The following is a 19,720-nucleotide window of genomic DNA, read 5'->3' as shown; positions in this document are numbered from 1 at the left end:
AAAATCAAAGATGCTTGGGTTTTACTTTTAGAAATTGATCTATTACTTCTTTACCAAATCCTGAACTCGATATATGACATATATCAGAAATATGCAAATAAGAATAAACAAGTCAAAAGTTTTCCAAACGTTCATTTTGGTGCACCAACAACACGAAGCAACAAAAGAAAATGACGCTTTACCAATCAATCCTTTATAGAGATGATCTTAAAAGAAGAAAATATCTCATCAAGTCTGTAAACAATTGTACCAAAAAAATATAAAAAATAAACCAACTTTGACACCTTCATTAAACAAAGAATCTCCCGTGTGTTGTCACTGATTTTATTCCACCACTTATTTCTGGCTTCCGAATTGCCAATAGACAATTTACCAAAAAAAAAAAACCCCACCAAATACCAAATCTATCTATATACCACATAATTCACACACACAAAAAAAAAAAAAAAATACCATCCATTTACATTACCTCAATGCCATCAAGTTTCACATCATTTTTGGCGTCGAGAAGAGTCTCAAGAGACCTGGGCTTCCTGTTCCGGGCCCGGCCCGCCTCTTTCAAAAGCTCACCGAGCCTCCGTTTCTCGTCCGCCACTTCCGGGTTCGCAGTTCCAAGCTTCTCTTCCCTCACCCCAACAACATACTCGAGGGTTTCAATGGCATCTTCAAGCCTGAAAGAAAACACCACAACAACAATACAACACTTAAAATATAAAGATACCAAAAAGAAAAACACAAATTACCGTGGAAACCCCAAATCAGAAGAAAAAAAAAACAATGGGCAGACCATGTCGAAAAACAGGTTACAAAACTTTCGTTACAAAGGGGTATGTAAACACTAGGCAAAAATACGAAAATAGGAAAGATCAGATTTGTCTCACCGGGGGCTTTTCGGGCCTGCCCAAAACCATTCAGGTCACCAACATTAACAAAATACTTTATTTTTATCACGTTAAACATATCTCGTGCAAAAACAAGAGATTTTCGGTACCTAATTGATTTTGAGATGAAACCTGACAAAACATACCTTCCCATGGCATCATAAGTCCCGGCCAAGTTGCTATAGACCCCGAGAGTTTCGGGGTGATGAGGACCGTATTCCTTCTCCAAGACATCCTTGGCTTCCTCGAAGAGCTCGGCGGCCTCGTTGATCGAGCAGAGGTGAACGCAGGCGAGCCCCATCTGGTTCAGAGCGATCCCGAAAAGGGCCGACTTTTTCTCCGCGGCGGCTCGGAACTTGCTCACCGAGCTCTTCAACGCCTCGTACGACTCCTTGTAACTCCCCATCATGTAGTAGATCACACCCAGTTGGGCCTCGATCCCGGCCCGCCCGGGACCGTCCCAGATGATCCTCGAGGCCTTCTTCAAGAGCCTCGCGGCCCGCCCGAGCTCGTCCATCGACTGGTAGATCATCGAGATCTCGACGAGCCCACCGGCGATCTCTTCCTCATCGGGGCTCGGGCCGGCCCCGACGGGCTTCTTCTTCCTCGATTCGTAGATCCGCAGAGCCTCCTCGCAGTACGACTTGGACTCACGGAACTGACCTATCTACACGTGGGCAAAACGGTTAACCGGTTATACCATTGCCCGTGCTAGAAGGTTAACCATTAATTCACTGCTTGATTAGTTTTAGGATCTATTACGTATATAACCATATTTACAGTTTCACATTGCTATATAGCCAACATGACCTAAATATTAGGTAAATAGCCACGTCCATGTATTTACATGTGTAAATTGACGTAAATATTAGGTAAATAGACACGTCCATGTATTTACACGTGTAAATTGACGTAAATACCTCACCATTTTATTTCAATAAAAAGGCAAACCAGGAATGCCACGTCATCTGACTATTTATCTAAGATTTATGAAACGTTGGCTATATATCAATTCTAAACGTTTTAGTCGGCTTTTACCAAAACGAACGATTAAAACTATCCAATTAACCGGAAAAAATCCCATTTCTAGACCTACCTTGTTGTGCAAGTCGGCGAGCCTCACGAGCACCGAGGCCGTAGAGGGGTGATTCTCGCCCAGGCACGACCGGAACGCCGATAGGGACTTCCGGTACGACAGAGCCGCCTCATCGTACCTCGACAGCGACAGGAAGGCGTCGCCGGTGCTCCGGTCCACCGCCGCGATCTCGGCCCCGTTGGTCTCCGGTCTCGAGGCCATGGCGGCGCCGGCCATGGCGTAGTGCTCGAGCGCGGACTCGAAGTCCCCTTTCGCGTCGCAGATCAGGCCGAGGAGCCTCCGGTCGGCCGCGGCGGCGTCTTTCTCCTCCGGCGACCGGAGCTCGAGCGAGGCTCGGCAGATTCTCTCGGCCTCGTCGAAGTTCAGGGCTTGCACGTTGGCCTCGGCGACGTAGCGGCGAGTCTCGCCGAGCCGCGGGTCCGCGTCTCCGAGGGCTTGTCGCTGGATCTCGAGCCCGGCCGAGTAGAGGAGCAGCGAGTTCTCGGTCTGGCCCATCGCCGCGTACGTGTCGCCCAATTGCATACAGCCGGCGAATTTCGCGAGGGCGTGGGATTCGCCGTCCTCGATCGCCGGAGCTGAGATCGACCGTTCGAGGGTCGAGATCGCCTCGGAGTAGTTTCCGAGGCAGCAATGGAGCGCGGCCGAGACGTGGAGGCTCATCACGAGGTCTAGCTTCTTCTTCTTCTTCTCTTCTTCATCTTCTTCTTCCTCGAACGACGAGACCGCTCTCTGAGCCATCTCGAGAGCTCGCCGGGGATCCTCGCCGGAGCACAGCATTTCCCTGGCTCGCCTGAGCAGCGACGGACCGTCAGTTGGTAGTTTGGGATCATCTTTCGTCGATTTCGCTCCCGGACGACGAGGCCTTAAAGGTTTCTTGTTCTTCTTCTTTTTCTTAGGGTTTGGTATTGGATTTGGGGATTTAGTCTTCGCTTCTTTATCTTCTTCTTCTTCTTCTTTTTTTTCGATAACGACCTCTTTGGTGGTGGCGGTGGTGATTTCCTCTGCTTCGCCGAGATCTCCGACGAGGTGTCTGAGCTCGGAGTCGATCCTCGATTCTCCGCCGTAGGAGAAGAAACTGTTCCTCGACGGTGATCGATCACCGTCCTCTTCGCCGGAGCTCTGCATTTCGCAGACGTTGTTGTAGAGTTGTTCGATCGAAATGTCGAGTACCACGTCGTCCATGGCTAGGTCAAGCGAGTCGCTCCGTGGACTCTGCGGACTCAGAGGACTTCTCGGCGAGCCTTGCCGCGCGATTTCCTTCTTCGACGCGACCGCGAAAACCTCACCTTCTCTCGCTTCCATTACCAGTCCAGGCATAGCTCTGCGACCGAGTCCTCAACGGCACTGAAAATGACTTGACCAACAATCAATCAAAAAAATAAAAAATTAATATTAAAACAAAATTCTTTATTCACATTAACGAAAGAGGCATACACGAAAACCCTATTTGAGCAGAGCACAATGTGACGGGGAAAGAAACGAAAATTGCTGTTAATGCAAAACCTAAAGAACCTTAATTCGCAATAAATGAGGCATAAAGTACAAGTCTGAAAGAAAACAGAAGAGAAGCAAATAAATGAAGGCTTTACTTACATTGATAGAGTTGAAAGATAACGCCAAAGATTTTAAGCTCTCTCTGGGCTTGTTTCTTTCTTGTACGGGAGAGATATATATATGTATTTGGATAAATGAGAATGATTTTATCTTTTCTTGTTTTGCTTGCTTTAAATATGTTTAGATACTTTATATATGTACGAGAAGTTTTAAGGGCAGTGCGAACCAGAAGAAGACGAAGAAGATGAGACAAGAGGAGCGAGGGCAAAATCGGCAATCTGATATTATATAGTTTGCTTTGAGGGGTTTGCAAAGAGAAGAGTTGGAACGTTGAAGCAATGAGGAAGCTGACCTCTCTCCCACCTCTCTCTATCTCTCTTGAGTTTATTTATTTATGTAATGAATCCATATTATATTTACATATAGTTTTATATATTTCATCGTGACATTTATTTAACAAGTTGGCGGGATCAACGGCTTTTCAACGCTAAAGCGAATTTAGAGAATTTTTTATGTCAGTTGGTTAAGGGAAATTAAGGGCCAGTTTCAGTAATAAACACGATTAATTTTTGGTAATTAAATCATAATGTTTGTGTGAAACGTGGAAAAGAAATATAGAGTAGAAGAAAAAGAAAAAGCTAAGTAATCTATTTTTAATGTGAAGATCCACGTGTCGCGTCGCCAGATTATTAGAGCTGGGCCTTTTTGTATGAACGTGGAATATTGTGGGCCCAATCCAGCTAAGCATGTGGGCCCAAAAAGAAGACAACCGAGCTCCATTACTCGGATAGTGATTGATTTTGGCAAATTTCTATTTAGGACCACCGTATTACCGTCAATAAAAGGGTGTTGTGATTGTGACAAGTTCTCACCGGAAATATTTATGAATTATGAGAGCGTAATACTTAATACTAAGTGGTAATCTAATTAGCTGACGTTGTTCCAGGTTTGGCCTAACAATAATATAGTGATTTGATTTTTATTATCTAGTGTACTCGTGATGGACTTTATATGATTTACGTTACACATGTTAAACATGAACTATGAAATTAGTTACAATCTTAGTACAAAAATTAAGGCTCTCTAACGAAGTTTGACTATTTGCTAATAAATTAAGTTTGCACGAGGTGACTAATTAGTTACATAACTCGTAAACAAATGTGGCCACGTTTGTGTAGACTCTAGTCAAGGTATTTGCTATAATGAGCTAAATTGAGTCCTTGCATTAAAGCTTTGAAATTCTGCCACGATAGACATGCGAGGTAACTTTCTATGAGAGGGTAATAATTCGACCCCACATAAGGTAAAAAAAGATGTCATTTTGAGCTTAAGGATTTTTTTTTTTTAATATTAGGCAAATAAAAATAGTTTAAACGTTCTTAAGTAAGGTACGATATTTATAGTCAATAAATTCCAATAAAAACAACTAAAACCAGCTAGATGAGTCGAAAATGGCATCGCCAAATAACCAACGAGATCTAGAGCATGATTTAGATCATCTCTATTTTTAAGATAGGTCGATGCTCGAAAAATGTCATGTAGGACAACAAAATCATTCAACCAGAGAATGAGTTTCAACTTTCAAAACTATGACGAATTTCTCAAGTTCGGAACATGTTGATTAAGCGAAAATCTTTGGTGACAGTTGAAAAAAAATAAACTTGAGGCTAACAAAAAGAGGAACTTTGAGAAGAAAATGGACAAACCTAAAGAAAAAAAAATACTTGCCTGAATAGCGACAAAAAAGATATGCAATGAAATAGTTCTCCAAAAGGGTCTCTCCACTAAGAAGCACCATATCCATCCTTACCCACACACAATTATTTTAACCAAACCGGACTTTGTTTAAGTAAGAGAGATGTTAATTAAATACCTACACGGAAATAATAAGAGATTTTCTAAAAAGAAAATTAATAATAATAAGGGAAGATAATGGAAGCAGACGATCTCTTTCATTAAATTAATATCAAGCAAATTATTAATACAAAGAATCTAAGTAGGGGCCGCAAACAAAAGTATGGACAAACTCAAATGATTGGTGTTGTTAAGGGCATCCAAATTTTGCAAAACATGATCTTGAAGAGTAGGACAAGAAGACAATATTATAAATTTGAGAATATGATATTGAATAATACTATTTTCAACATGAAATTATCAAAGTAATAAGTCATCAACCACAATATACTAGTTCGGATATGGTTTAAGTAGAACCCAATTGATTATAAGATGATAATTGTTGATTATGAACGGATGATTATATTTACGAAAAATGTTAGTGAGTTGTGTAAATGTTATATGTGAATTAAAAAAACAATCGAAATTTTTGATCTTATGCCAAATTTTGACAGAATTTTCATGATTGAAGAAAATTGGCATAAATTTAATTTTTTTTGCTGAATTTGGAATGATTTCGATAGTAAAATGAAATATTTTACTTTCTATTTGAGTGAATCATTGAAATATCACGATCTTTTAGACATTGAATGAGGTCATAATTTTATTTTATTTTAGAAGAATAAGGTCATAAATAAGCCCATCAAATTCACCGAGTAATTAATTAATATCATGATATGGGGTTTAGCAGGGTCTAATCAAACTCTTATCCTCTTAGCATTAGTTTCAATAAAAATAGATTTTTTTTAAAAAAAGAGAGAAAAATTGGAACCGAGTTTTGGCTTATTATTTTATGTTGATCAAAGTTTGATGAGTAGGTGAGACACCAATTCAATTGATGGGGAATCCAAAAGTGAAACACCAACAAACACAAAGGCTTAATTTTTAGTGTTTATATTTCTTTGGGATAATGTGAGAGTCTAATTAGAGTGTAATTCAGCATAAGTGCCATTTGTCTCTTCTTCAACCGCAAACAGCGATGGTTGAATCTTACGGTGGTGTGACTTGAAAAAGCTTGAAAAATTTATCATATAATAATATGGTGACCGGTGATAATGATCGTTCGTGAGTTTGATTATCGGAATGATCAGAAACCAGTCATCGGATGAAGTGGGAATAAAGATTCCCTATTGGGCTGGGCTATCTGGCTTGATGGGCTAGAGTCGTATTCAAGACCCATTAGATTTTACCAATTGGGCTGGGCTTAAAGCGATCAATTCAAAAAGAACTCAAGTCCCTTATGAAAATAACGTTTTCTAAGTAGGGAAATGATAGTAATGTTGATAATTTTGAGCAAAATAGTAGAAACTATATTTTTTCACACTTTTATTAGTGAGTGCAGATTTATATATCTACAATTGTTATTAATTGTAGACTTATAAGTCTATAATTTATGATAATTGTATACTTCATGTGTATAGTTACTAGTAAAAGTGTCCAAAAACAAAAACATAGTTGTTACTATTTTGATCCAAATTATCAAAACTAAGGCTAGTTGAAGCCATTTATTTTCTAAGTATAACATTCATAAAATAGTCGCTATTTTAAATCGTTTCAATAATAATATATATTTTTTTATCAAACGGTAGACATTTATTTTTCATATAAATGAAATTATAACCAATAAATAAAATAAAAAATAGATTTATTTTAATAATCATTTCATTTTTTTTATCATTAGATGCTAGTACTCCATAATCATTTATGTCTTGAATTTTTTTTTTTTTAAATTCTTGAAAATATGGATGTAATTTTTATTTTTAAGTATTATACTCTTTTATTTAAAAAAAAAGTATTATACTTTTTTTAATGGAAAACGTCATTGTTCAATAAAAATAAATAAATAATTTGAGAACATGCGAGGAGATTGGGAAATGGATATAAATTGATGAAAAAAAGTAGAATGTTATTCATTTCTTGGTCAGCGGAGAATTTAGGAGCTTTGAAAAGATTCCCAAACCTTTTTTTACTGTCAGTTTCACTTTTTGTCAGTGGGAGGGATACAAAAAGTCAAATAGATCACTTTGACCATGCCATCGATAGACTGGTTAAAAATGATATACAACACACACTATATATATCCTATAATTTTTAACGACAAATTGGTTCGGTGTTTGCATGGACCATAATTTATTGGAACAACAATTCTCTCCCTTCTTTATTCTCTCTAGCGTTTTCAACTTGATAAAGATTGTAGACAACATATATTTCTAGTTAAAAATATATTGGTTTATTTTACGAAAATATCGACGATAGTGTGTGGACGAAAAGTTTATAGAAATATAAAAAGTGCATTATTAGTGAAGTATTGATTAGCAATAAAAATATGATCACCATAAAGTATATTAATACTTTACTTAAAATATATAAATATATACGTGAGCATGTGTCAAAATAGTTTAAAAGATCCACAAAAGAAGCTTGAAGTATACTATAAATATAGGTCAATGATCTGAAATTGAGCGGCATGGTGGTTGAAAAAGAACACATAAACATAAATCTATCACTAACCCATAACATGTTAGAAAAAAAATAATGAAAAATTGACATTAATTACCCTTATTTGTATAATTATAGAATTTTATGCCATTTTTTTTTTATAATTTTCTCTTAATGCGTCATATTTACACATTTTTGCATTTGAACACGATTGTCCCACTTTTTTTTTTTTTTTTTTTTTTTTTTTTTTTTTTTTTTTTTTTTTCTGTACCATATTCCAAGTTCTTTTTTTCTTCAAATAAGTGGCTCTTAGTTATAACTATTCGTCACACATCCACCTAAGTGACTACAGTGAGGGCATGTATAGTCTAAGTGGCTCAAGTTATAATTTGTTAATCAATACAGTCATAAAGGGTCAGAATTGTGAAAAAACCGATGGAAGGGAAATTGTTGCAAACAAACCAATAAATAATGTTTATGGTATAAAATTTAAATGATCACGGGGCAAATTATCATCAGTCAGTACAATAATTAAAGAGGCATTTATGTAATTTATCTTTTTTATTTATGTGATTTTCCAAGAAGAATTGGGCTAGCGCGGTGATTCTCCGTTGACGAATCGCTGCTGTGTTTTGGTTCTTTCTCTGCCCCGAGAGCGAATCGTTGGCATTGAAAAAAAGTGTTAAAGTGGAATGAAATAACGATTTTCTGAGCAAAAAGAGAAGAATTGGGCTGAATCATTCCATTGGCATTAATACGTTTGAAAGGATATAGATTGATACTTTCTAGTTTCTACAACCAAGTACGTCATGAAATACATTTCTTTTTCTTTTCTTTTTTCGCACAAGTGGATAAAACCAAGTACGTCGACACGTGTATTTTAAAAAAAAATTGTTTATCTCACTACATTAATGATGTCAACTTTCTATATAATATATATATATTTATTATAGTAAACAAACAGTTTTAATTTCATAATCTACATTATAAATGGCGACTCCATATACATTATTTTAATATATACAATAGCAATAATATTATAAAAAAAAAAATTTAGAAAATTAACTAAAAAACATTTAGAGTGCATTAACTAAATATATGCTGCAATACATATAGAACTTTGTGTGTATAATTATTAAAAAAAATATAAACCGAACTAAACATGGATTATATAATAGTCAATTACGAAATATATTTTCTACAAGCAAGCATTAACTCACTTTGTGTGGGATTTTAGAAAGCATACATATTATAGGGAAAAAGTACATAAGATCAAGGATTGACTTTTCGGAAAAACTGACCGGAAATCGGTTTATCGGAAAAGATCGGTACCGGTTCGAAATTTACCGTTTATTCGTTCCAATTTATCGGTGTTTTTCGGTGGATTTCGGTGCTTTTCGGGAGTTTTCGTTCGTCACATGCTTTTTTGTCAATTTTCCTTGGTTTTCAGTAGGTAAGTTTCGAGAGTTTATCAAATTTATAATTTTTTTTATTTTTTATTTTTAATCATTTTTTACTTTAATTCATGATTTCAAGGGTTTGAGCAATGAATATGAGTTGATGAGTTGTTTTGTATGATTTTCTATTTATTTTTAGGTTTAATCCAAATCTGAGTTTTTGATGTTATAGATGATGATTTGAATTTAAAATAAATATCTCAGGTGGGCTTCGGGTCAGCCAAAGCCCATTACCTATTTTATAGGTCGGCCCACGAAATCAATCTTGGGCCCAGTTCTCGACAGATCGGCCCAAGTCCAATCACGTCTTCCAGTTCGACCACGTCCTCCTGGCAAAAAGAATCGATCAGTCAAAGAGAAGATCCCGCCGTGAAGACCGGATCTAAGACGACTTCAGCCTTGACAAGGAGTGCGGATCAAAGAACACGTGTCTTCGGCAAGGAAACTCCAACTCGTCTACAAATAGAAGAAGAAACGACGATTTTCGCACATGCAAGCTTACAATTCCTTACAGTCTTGAGCTTGTCACCTTGAGTTCGTCATTTCGTCCTTCTTTCCGTTTTTACATTGTTTCTTGTACGACGTCTTCTGAGACCCTTATAAAATAAATATCAAATATTAGCAGGATTTGTTTTTATCCCCCACAGTTTCCTATATTTTTTGTCGCTTTCCTCTACGATAAGCGGTTTCCTATCGATACCGATTTTTTTTTTTTGTCTGAATATCCTTCGGTTTCTCCTCCAATAAGCAGTTTATCTCAAAAATTGAAGTCTCGATATAATAACGGTAGAGCGAATCTTGCATAATTTCTCTTGTGGTTTTCAATTTGCCAGTTAAGAAAGTTGGAATCTTCTTAGGACTCCGTAGAAGAGAGGAGAGGGTATGGACCTGAAATTGAATTAGGATATATATGCATGCTATTTAAACGAATATATAATATTCTCGGTTGAAGATATGTATGTATATATATACATATATATGTATATATATATATATATATATATATATATATATATGTTTGTGAGTAGAGACTGACCTATCTTTGACTTTAATTTTAACTTCAGGAATATCAGATCACTGTCTATGCGTATCTTTGTCTTTTAAGTCCACGTTTTACGATGAATGTTGATATATGTGAACCACAACATCAATAATATTCATAATATTCAGCTGTAAAGCACATATATAAAGCATTTTCTTCTACATTTTTTTTATTCTCTTACATATGTATACATATATATATATATATATATATATATATATATATATATTATCTTACCATCGCTTAATTACTGACCGACGATTTTTTTTTTTTTTTTTTAAGGAACTTACGACATATTTGAGATTCGGTTGAATTGTAACGCCTTGCTGGCAGTTTAATATATGTATGGACTGACGACGGAATTTTAGAAACCTTAAATAACTACATTGTCGCCAAAATATTATTGTAAAAAAATATTAATATATTTTTACAAAGCATATAGTACGTTAACGAAATTGTCATTATTGTTAAAGACACGGGCATTATAATACGTGTAATTTTCTGAGCATATTTGTCTAAAGCTGGTATGGCTATATATATACATATATATCAATGCATAAAAATACATCATGTATAGGAAGAAAATACTAATAATTTGCTTAAAACACATGTATAACAATACATAAATTATAAGCGCTGGTGGCGCGATTAAGACGCTGACGCACTCACAAGGGGTTTGTGAGCTCTACACATGTATACTTATGAGCATGTATAAACCTTGTTAGTTCTAATATTATTTTTTCAATGTGGAATTCCAAAATAGTGGTATATATATATATATATATATATATATATATATGAGAAAATGCCAATGTTCATGTGATAGATAGTAACAGGCAAAGTGCTTTTAAGTTTGACATTCGTGAAATGAAAGACATTAATGAAACCATGCATGTATACATATACATACATACACACAGATAGACGATATGGCACTGCATCGTAGTGGACCAGACCAGAGTCAGCGACGAAAAAATTGAAATAGAGAAGAAAAGAATGAGTGGCCTGCTTTATTAATGTACCCACTTTTTATCATAATTGGTATCTTCAAAGCTGTAACCTATATATAGTGAATGCCCACACACACAGATAGGTTTATACAAAACATATATATATATATATATATATATGTGTATATATATATATATATATATATATATGAGTGTATGTGTATGACGAATCTAGTGGGCACATATTTGGTCAAAAAGAGAGTTTTGCAGCATTCAATTATTGCTTGGAAAGTCAAACACCCGTAGTCTTCAAAAGTTTAGAAAACTTTGTTCTCTCTATAAAAATGAAACATAATAATATAGCGATCGTGTGTGTGTGTGTGTGTGTGTGTGAGAGAGAGAGAGAAAAGTTTGGTATATATATTTTCTAAACTGGTTTGGGTATAAAAAAAAATATGGCTGTGTTTCAAAACCACCAAGATGTGTATTTTCACCAGTTAAAATTGATTGCCTTAATTTAATTTTTTTTTAAATACCTTGGTTGATAATTAGAGACAGGGACGAAGCCAGAAATCTAGGTTAGGGGGGGCTAATTTGCAAGAAAAAATTCAGGGGGGTTGATTTGTAAATTTTGAGGGTAAAAAATGTAAAAATAATATTGTCAAATACTATGTGGCTTCGTGCCTGATTAGAGATATCCAGAATCGCAATTTCAAGATACATTTGTCAAATAATATTGTCTCACAAATTCTTACTCTAATGCAGTCGTATATTTAGTATAGTGACACGCGCATGCATTAATTCCCTGTGTGAACGTATACTGTGTTATTGTACATTTTGTAGCAATTAAGAACTAGTTTGTGTCAATAATACAAACACGTAGATTGTTGTTCACTTCCTCGATCGCGTGATCATTAGCTAGACTCATAATTACTTATGTATCAGTATGATATATATAGCCGAAGCAAAAAAAAAAAAAAAATACATATATATATATATAAATATAAATATATATTATATATAGTATATTTAGAAAAAGAGAGAGAGATCGGAAGACAGAAATAAATATTCTGCTTGGATACCGTGGTGGTGGGGCCAGAAATGAATGGATGAGTAGGAATGTTCTGAAAAAGGATGGTTGAACATGAACTATATAGTACGTCAATAATATTCTAGGTATATGTTTTGATTCAATAAATTCTATGGTAGATGTAAAGCTAATTAATTAGCTAGGGCTAATATAACAAAAGAACACAATATTGAAGTATTGTTTTTCAGAGGTTCCAAACATACCCTTTGAGGAATCATCATATCCATGGCAACTTGGACTCTTCTCCTTTTTCACATGCAATGCAGAAACAAAGCTCCTATAAATACCACCTTCTTCCTCACCCTTCTCATCATCTCTTACACACATCTTTCTATTTCTCACTGAAATTATCTCCATCAATACATCATATAAACATACTCACTATGGACTCAGAAACTCAAAGGTATATTATATACATAGTATACATACATGTCCATACACGTATATAAGATGGTTTTATAGGGTTTTTTTTTTTTGTTTGCATCAAAGATATCATGTATATAATATGCGTGCGTGCATCGATATATGTGTTTTACTATCATCTATAGATCAGCAGAATCCTATAATTAATTAATGAGCCCATTAGCTAAATAGTCATATTTACAGTTTGTCATTTCGTAAATCTTAGATAAATAGTCACTTCAGTATATTTACAAACGTAAATCTTCGGTAAATAAGCACTTTTGTTTATTAGGTCACGTCATCTTTATGGCTATTTACCTAATATAGCAATTCCAAACGTTTTAATCGGCTATTTACCTAATTTTTTTTTGTTAATTTATATGTATGTAAATGTAATTATGTGCAGGAACAAATGCTGCGCATGCTTTAGGCAGTTTAACAAGTTGGAGCATCTTGTGGAACACATGAGAATCTCATATCACTCCGTTCACGAGCCAACTTGTGGAATCTGCAACAAACACTGCAGATCTTTCGAGTCCTTGAGGGAACATCTTATAGGTCGGATCACTTAATTAATTCATTAATTACCCATACACGTACGTATCTTATCATGATCATATCTATTACTGGTTATATATATCTTCTTTTTGTAGCTTGACTATATATGCTTATAAAAGGTTATAGATAAGGTATATATCTAATAAATAAACATTTTTATAACGTCCATTTGTATATATTCTCATGATATCAGGGCCTTTGCCAAAACAAGAATGCAGACACATTTTCAGCACAAGAGGCTGCAGATTCTGCTTGACCATTCTCGATAGCCCTTATGCTCTCCGTCTTCACCAAGACCGGTGTCAACTTTCAAATGCGGTATATATGATTAATATAGTTTCATATTATTCTTAGTTACCCTAGCTTAGATATTAAGTAATTCATTGCGACACATGCTACGGCTACTCTTTCGATTGAGTGTTAGGGACAGAGCAAGAAATGTAAGTTAGGGGAGGAGAGGGGGCTAATTTGTAAATTCTTAAGGTGAAAAACGAGAAAAAGCTAAAAATTAGCAAAAGGTAAAAAAAAATAAAAAATTTGAGCTATAACTCCCTTATGTGTCTATATATAGAGTGAGTGCTCATTTGAGTTTTCAGCTCTGATATCATATTAAATATCACGAGGTTTAATCTAAATAATTGATTAATTTGAGTTTTATATATAGGCCATTAACTCTCATTAACTATCACCAATGCTCTATAAATATAAACCAATTTGCAACCATAAGAAGAGTGGCCTATATATTCGGTAAATAAATGAGATAGTCATCATTTTTTAGAGGTGGTATATATTCTTAATTAACCCCCGCCCCGTGAATTTTTAAACCATAGTATTATAAATGTTTTAAATATTTTTATAACTAATTGACAATAAGATAAGTGACTAACATTCTACGAATCGCCTGTATTTAGAGATGTTCATTTTTCGGATCCTTTAACACGCGTGACATTGTCCAAACCCTAATAATATGTTTGGCGCTTTGAGCAGGGAGCGATTATCGGGAGGATGGCTAATTTGGGAATACGTGACAACTTAGCGAGCGCGGATGGCATGGCTAGGACGAGAACGGGGTGTCAAGTTGTGGCAATGGCTTGCAAAATGGTCGGCGGTGGTAGTGACGGATCTCTAGACGTGTGCGCTAGGGTTTGCCTTATCGATGATCGCGAAAATATCATTTTTCACACTTATGTCAAGCCTACCATTCCCGTCACAAGCTATAGGTATATACATAGATGGAGGAGCTTAATCCCCCCCCTATAATTTATATTTTTTGTTAAACCATTTTTTGAATTTTTTTTTTCCTTTTACTTTAAATTAAAAAATTATAAATTTGCCCGCATCCTCGAGTTTGTTTTCATACTAGACCCTCTGATAATGGAGTCTGGCTCCGTCGAGGCCAAAGCAAACCAAACCAAATCAATAGTATTAAATTGAATGTAATTATGTGTTAATGATCATTACATGTGATATCCTTAAGGTATGAGACAACCGGAATTCGTCCGGAGTATTTGAGGGACGCGATGCCGGCGAGGCAAGTCCAGAAGAAGATTCAAGACTTCTTGTCCAACGGTGAGCCCATGTGGAAGATTCGGCCGAGATCTGGTGGAAGGGCAAGAATTCTTGTTGGCCATGGATTGGATCATGACCTTGACCGTCTTCAGATTGAATACCCTTCTGTTATGATTAGGTACTCAAATACTTACTCTTTTAGGATTTCTACTAATTTCTAAGTATATTAGCTTATAATATTATTTTTATGTATTTTTAAAAAATTTCCAGCAGCTTAAATATATACTTTTTACATTCAAAGCTTATTCCAACCATTCAACTAAGTTTTATAGAAATAATATATATATATATATATATATATATATATATATATATATATACTTAGCTTAAGATTAGAATATATTTTCTAGCTTCTGTTCCATATATATATATATATATATATATGACGGAATATAATATGTTACCAATAAAATTGATAGGGACACTGCAAAATACCCTCCGCTGATGAAAACAAGCAAGCTGAGCAACTCGCTGAAGTATCTCACTCAAGCGTACCTTGGGCAAGTCCTGTTCTTAATCATTACTATATATATATATATATATATATATATATGGTCATATAATTTATATATTTTTATTTATTTAACTCGTGTGACGTAAGTATATTATACAGGTATGAGATCCAGAGCGGGATTCAAGACCCTTACGAGGACTGTGTTGCAACGATGAGGCTGTACATGAGAATGAGATCGCAGAAACACAGAGCCGAGGCTTGGTCTGAGCCACAAAGCAGAAACGGCTTCGCGGCTTGGCGCCAAAACGAGCTGGAGAGAATGAACCCTGAACAAATGTTGGACATCTCTAAGTCTGATTACTATTGCTGGTGCTTGGACTCCTACTAATTCTCATCATATACCAACACTACTACTTAAAAAAATAATAATAATAATAATAATATTATATATATGAAAAATAAGATTGGAATAATGTTTCCAACGATTTAATTATGATTCTACTTCACGTATTCTAGTGTTTTATTTTTAATAATTATTCGAAATTTATATGTATACTGGTTAGCTACCGCTAGCTAGTAATATATGTACGTGCAATGGCATGAATAAGGGTTTGTATAATAATAATATGTGTGTTTTCGTTAAAATAGCACACATCAAAATCATTTACGTACTATAATAGCGCTATATATAACAATATATACCGCTTCATTTGTATATAGGGAATTCTTTAACGGATAATTAAGAGACTAAATAAGGAATATACAAGATGATATTTGTATAGTAATTAATAAAAAAAAAAACAAATCAAATTTATATTCGATGTTTACGAAACTTAACGCACCGTTAATTATGGATTCTTCCAAAAAAAAAAAAAACAAACAAACTGACCATCCATAACAAAATATTCGCCCAGATAAATTTTGATCCATACTGAAATTTACATGGGAATCTTCAAACCTTGAAGTTATTCCTGAAGTAAAACTAAAAGAAGATATTCGATCAAATCGAAAAGATAATATGCGTTAGAGAAATCTTTGTAAGAAATATAATGGGTGTTTTAAAGTTTTTCAACCACTACTATAAATAATCATTTCCCTTACAAATGAAAACAATAAAACAGTGATGAATAGAGCCCATACAGTGAAAAGTCAAAAGAAATCTGTAAACATCAATGACTGTTTACTGCTCAAAAACACTATTTTCAATCAAATGTTATGAAGATAATGTTGCCATTTAATTTATTGATCAAATAAATAAAGGAATAATTTATCAAGATTGACATAGAATCCATATCCCTGAAGTTTTGTTTTTTTAGTAGTGACACTAATTGGATGATATATTAACATTGACACTATTGTCGAGATTACAAAATTCAAATACATTAAGTTGAAAACAAATAAATCTTCCACATATAAGATATGTATGAAATTACCACTAGATCAAACTAGCCGTCGCCTGAAATTATTGTCGTATATATGTTAGAAATTTAGTAATCACCGAATCTCACTTCAAGTTTTTTTTATAATATATATATATATATACTACACTCAGATATAAGCTACAAAAATTTATGAAGAAGTGTACTCATGTTAGCATGATCAAGGAGTTTTACATAGTTATTCTTTTTTCCTCACAAAATTGTAATATAACAATAAAATAAAAATAAAAAAGAGGGGCATATATGCTGTAATAATCCATATACATTCTAAATAAAAAGAAAATCTTTTTTTTTACTTACACATTTTAACAATTATGTATTTTATTCTATGAATTCGAGTAAAAAATATTCTCACCTTTTGCAAATTTTTTATTTTTTTATAATAAATTTATAGAAAATTTTAGCATAAAATATCTAATGTTTTCAAGAACATACACTAAAATACGTATTTTTTTCGCGGCAAAAATACCTAATGTTAGGTTTCAATTGCACTATTATATAAAATCAGTTAAATTTGACGGAAATACACATGACTACCTCAGATTAAACATAATTTAGTGTTTTTTCCTTAAAAGTAATCAAGCATTAATTATATCATTCTTATAGCAAAAACAGAAAAATTAAAATAACTTGAATATATTATAATTCAGCAATAGTGATATTATTGTCGTCGCTGAAAATTGAACAACATTAAAGATCTCGGGCGGGTCGACCCAAGGCCGGACTAAGTGATCGCCCGAGTCGGGTGCGCGCAACTCGAAAATCATGAGTGTCGCTCTAGCTCAAGAACATTATCCGTTCGTCGCAAAGATCTAAGAATAAGAAGAATAAAATAATAAGCTAGAAGGTTGCTCAACATTAGTCTGATTTCTATGAGTGAGGTGGATCGAAGGCGTCGTTATTCTTTGAGAATATTTTATGAGAATCGAGCTCGATCAGAGTGACAGCAAGTGTGGACGCTCCTCGGCAGCGTTTTACGACTCTGTGATCGAGTGATTGTGTTTATAATGAATTATGTTTTTTCCTTGGGTGAGGGGTATATTTATAGGTGTTAGAGGGCTAAAAAAACCCCAAAATCGGATTGGGCAAAGCCAAGGTGTGCGCGAATAGCTTTGCACCCGCGAGGAGCTCCACGCAATTTTCGGCCGTGTGCATCGCACCTGGCGTGGACACAATGCGCGTGCATGCACACACGAGGCTGAAGGCTTCCTCACGTGGTTGCGAATGGCTTCGCGGGTTTGTGCGTCGCGTAAAGGCATGTGTGCAACATACATGTGTGCCTGCGTGCCTCGCGCGCGCTGTTGTAGCATGCGCACGTTTTTCTCGTGTCTTTTGATTTTTTTTTTCTTTTCTAACCATGTACCGGGCTTCTATGTAGGACTCATATGGACTTTGCCATGAAATTCTTTACAAGTCAGAAGATATTTAATATCTTCGAAAACGACCGACAACAATTATTAAAAATGTTTTTAATTATATAAAAATAATTTAGCATTTTTCTAAACATAATGTAATTAATGCTTGATTAATTTTTAAAAAAATATCAAATCATTTTTATAATAAAAAAAATTAATCGAGTATTTTTCTAAAAATGATATTATAAAAATATTAAATCGTTTCTAATATTAAAAATATTAACTAATGCATTGTTATAATAATTAATGCAAAATTATGATATTAATGCTTGATTAGTTTAAATAATAAATATTCAATCGTTTATAATTAATTTTTTTTATTATTAAAATGATATTATTATATTGTTTAGTTAATTTTAAGAAAAAATATTAAACCGTAATTAATATGAGGCTGCGACGTTTATATTGGCTATGTTTGACATTGCTTATTAAGCCTGATTTTAGTTTTTTTTTTTCTCCAAAAACTAAGTTATACTTAGTGTTTGATAAAATGACTTTAGTTGAAAAGTGTTTTAATGTTTTAACTAAAAATTTAAAAGCTACATTTTGAAATTTTTTGTACGTAGATTTTGCTTTAGGCTTTTACTTTTTCTTTCCTAACTCTTTAGTTCTCTTACTTTTTCTTTTATTTCTAATTATCTTTATATATTTTTATCCTATAATTTTTTATATCACAAAAATTATAATTTATTTTTTACAATTTATCACACGTATTTTAATATTTTTTTATATATATATATATTGAAAAATATCTTATTATTATTTATTATATTTTACATCAATAATTATTAGTTACAAATATTAATACATATTTTACCAAAGACTAAATCTACTCCGGCTAACAGGATCAACTATTTTATAACAGTTTACCCAACATCTATCTGCTTTTTAAAACAACATCTTTTACTTAAAGTAGAATCTAAAAACACTTTTTCAAAATTACAGCAACGTCATATAGAGCTAATGTTTAGTTAACTGACTTTATTTAACGGTGCAACAGAAACTTAATATTAGATATGCTTGCAGTGAAAAAAATAGATATTTTTGTGTATGTTTTCAAAACGATAGGTATTTATGTCGTCATTTCCTCCAATTATATATATATATATATATATATATTTTTTTTTTTTTTTTTAAAAAGTACTAAAAACTCAACTACTATTTTTATTCCACTTAAGTACTAAAAATTTAACGAGGCAACATCTACACACGTAAAGATCATAATAAACATCTCTAGAAAATGTAATTAAAAAAATTAATATATAAAGCTTCTTCCACCGAAAGAAGAATCACACCAATTTCTCTACACTATTATTACCATTTATCTTTCCTCTCGATCTTTTCATTGATTCAATTATTCGCTATTCATATGTTCTTCTCTCAATTATTTTTACCACAACATTTCCACCAATTATCACACACACACACATATCTATATATATATATATATATATATGGGATATGGTTTTGAGCTAGGTGGA

The 19,720-nt window shown here is 33.9% G+C and overlaps 2 protein-coding genes across 4 annotated transcripts; one reads left to right on the top strand and one right to left on the bottom strand.

Moving 5' to 3' along the window:
• Positions 1-119: 119 nt before the first annotated feature.
• On the bottom strand, positions 120-3,892 carry KLCR2 (Tetratricopeptide repeat (TPR)-like superfamily protein). Of its 3 annotated transcripts, none has more exons than XM_089613626.1 (4): positions 3,571-3,892; positions 1,974-3,321; positions 1,028-1,544; positions 120-671 (listed from the first exon to the last, which is right to left on the bottom strand). In XM_089613626.1, the coding sequence occupies exons 2-4, from the start codon at positions 3,292-3,294 to the stop codon at positions 461-463; spliced, it is 2,049 nt and encodes a 682-aa protein (XP_089469752.1). In that variant the 5' UTR covers positions 3,295-3,321; positions 3,571-3,892; the 3' UTR covers positions 120-460. The 3 variants fall into 3 exon arrangements, with proteins under 3 accessions (XP_089469752.1, XP_089469681.1, XP_089469617.1); XM_089613555.1 differs by having other exon boundaries at positions 1,028-1,548; positions 1,978-3,331; positions 3,571-3,889; XM_089613491.1 differs by having other exon boundaries at positions 1,028-1,548; positions 1,978-3,321; positions 3,571-3,888.
• Positions 3,893-12,765: 8,873 nt separating this feature from the next.
• Positions 12,766-15,773, top strand: LOC149406086 (RNA exonuclease 4-like). The gene is made up of 7 exons (XM_089609616.1): positions 12,766-12,805; positions 13,211-13,362; positions 13,556-13,680; positions 14,350-14,582; positions 14,840-15,049; positions 15,351-15,431; positions 15,545-15,773. The coding sequence occupies exons 1-7, from the start codon at positions 12,786-12,788 to the stop codon at positions 15,771-15,773; spliced, it is 1,050 nt and encodes a 349-aa protein (XP_089465742.1). The 5' UTR covers positions 12,766-12,785.
• Positions 15,774-19,720: the final 3,947 nt, after the last annotated feature.

The sequence above is a fragment of the Urtica dioica genome, chromosome 1 (genome assembly GCF_054948205.1).
Source record: "Urtica dioica subsp. dioica isolate 48M chromosome 1, U.dioica_male_clone48M_v1_H2, whole genome shotgun sequence".
Taxonomy (NCBI): Eukaryota; Viridiplantae; Streptophyta; class Magnoliopsida; order Rosales; family Urticaceae; genus Urtica; species Urtica dioica.
This window is presented reverse-complemented; position numbering and strand designations above follow the sequence as displayed.

Bases quoted from the DNA above. Each gene is read 5' to 3' on its own strand.
- KLCR2 (XM_089613626.1), bottom strand. From the start codon at position 3,294: ATGCCTGGACTGGTAATGGAAGCGAGAGAAGGTGAGGTTTTCGCGGTC. The intron at 1,545-1,973 runs GTCTAGAAATGG...ACGTGTAGATAG, and splicing joins CGACTTGCACAACAAGGTAG to GTCAGTTCCGTGAGTCCAAG. The intron at 672-1,027 runs GTATGTTTTGTC...GTTTTCTTTCAG, and splicing joins ACTTATGATGCCATGGGAAG to GCTTGAAGATGCCATTGAAA.
- LOC149406086 (XM_089609616.1), top strand. From the start codon at position 12,786: ATGGACTCAGAAACTCAAAG. The intron at 14,583-14,839 runs GTATATACATAG...GATATCCTTAAG, and splicing joins ATTCCCGTCACAAGCTATAG to GTATGAGACAACCGGAATTC. The intron at 15,432-15,544 runs GCAAGTCCTGTT...TATATTATACAG, and splicing joins CTCACTCAAGCGTACCTTGG to GTATGAGATCCAGAGCGGGA.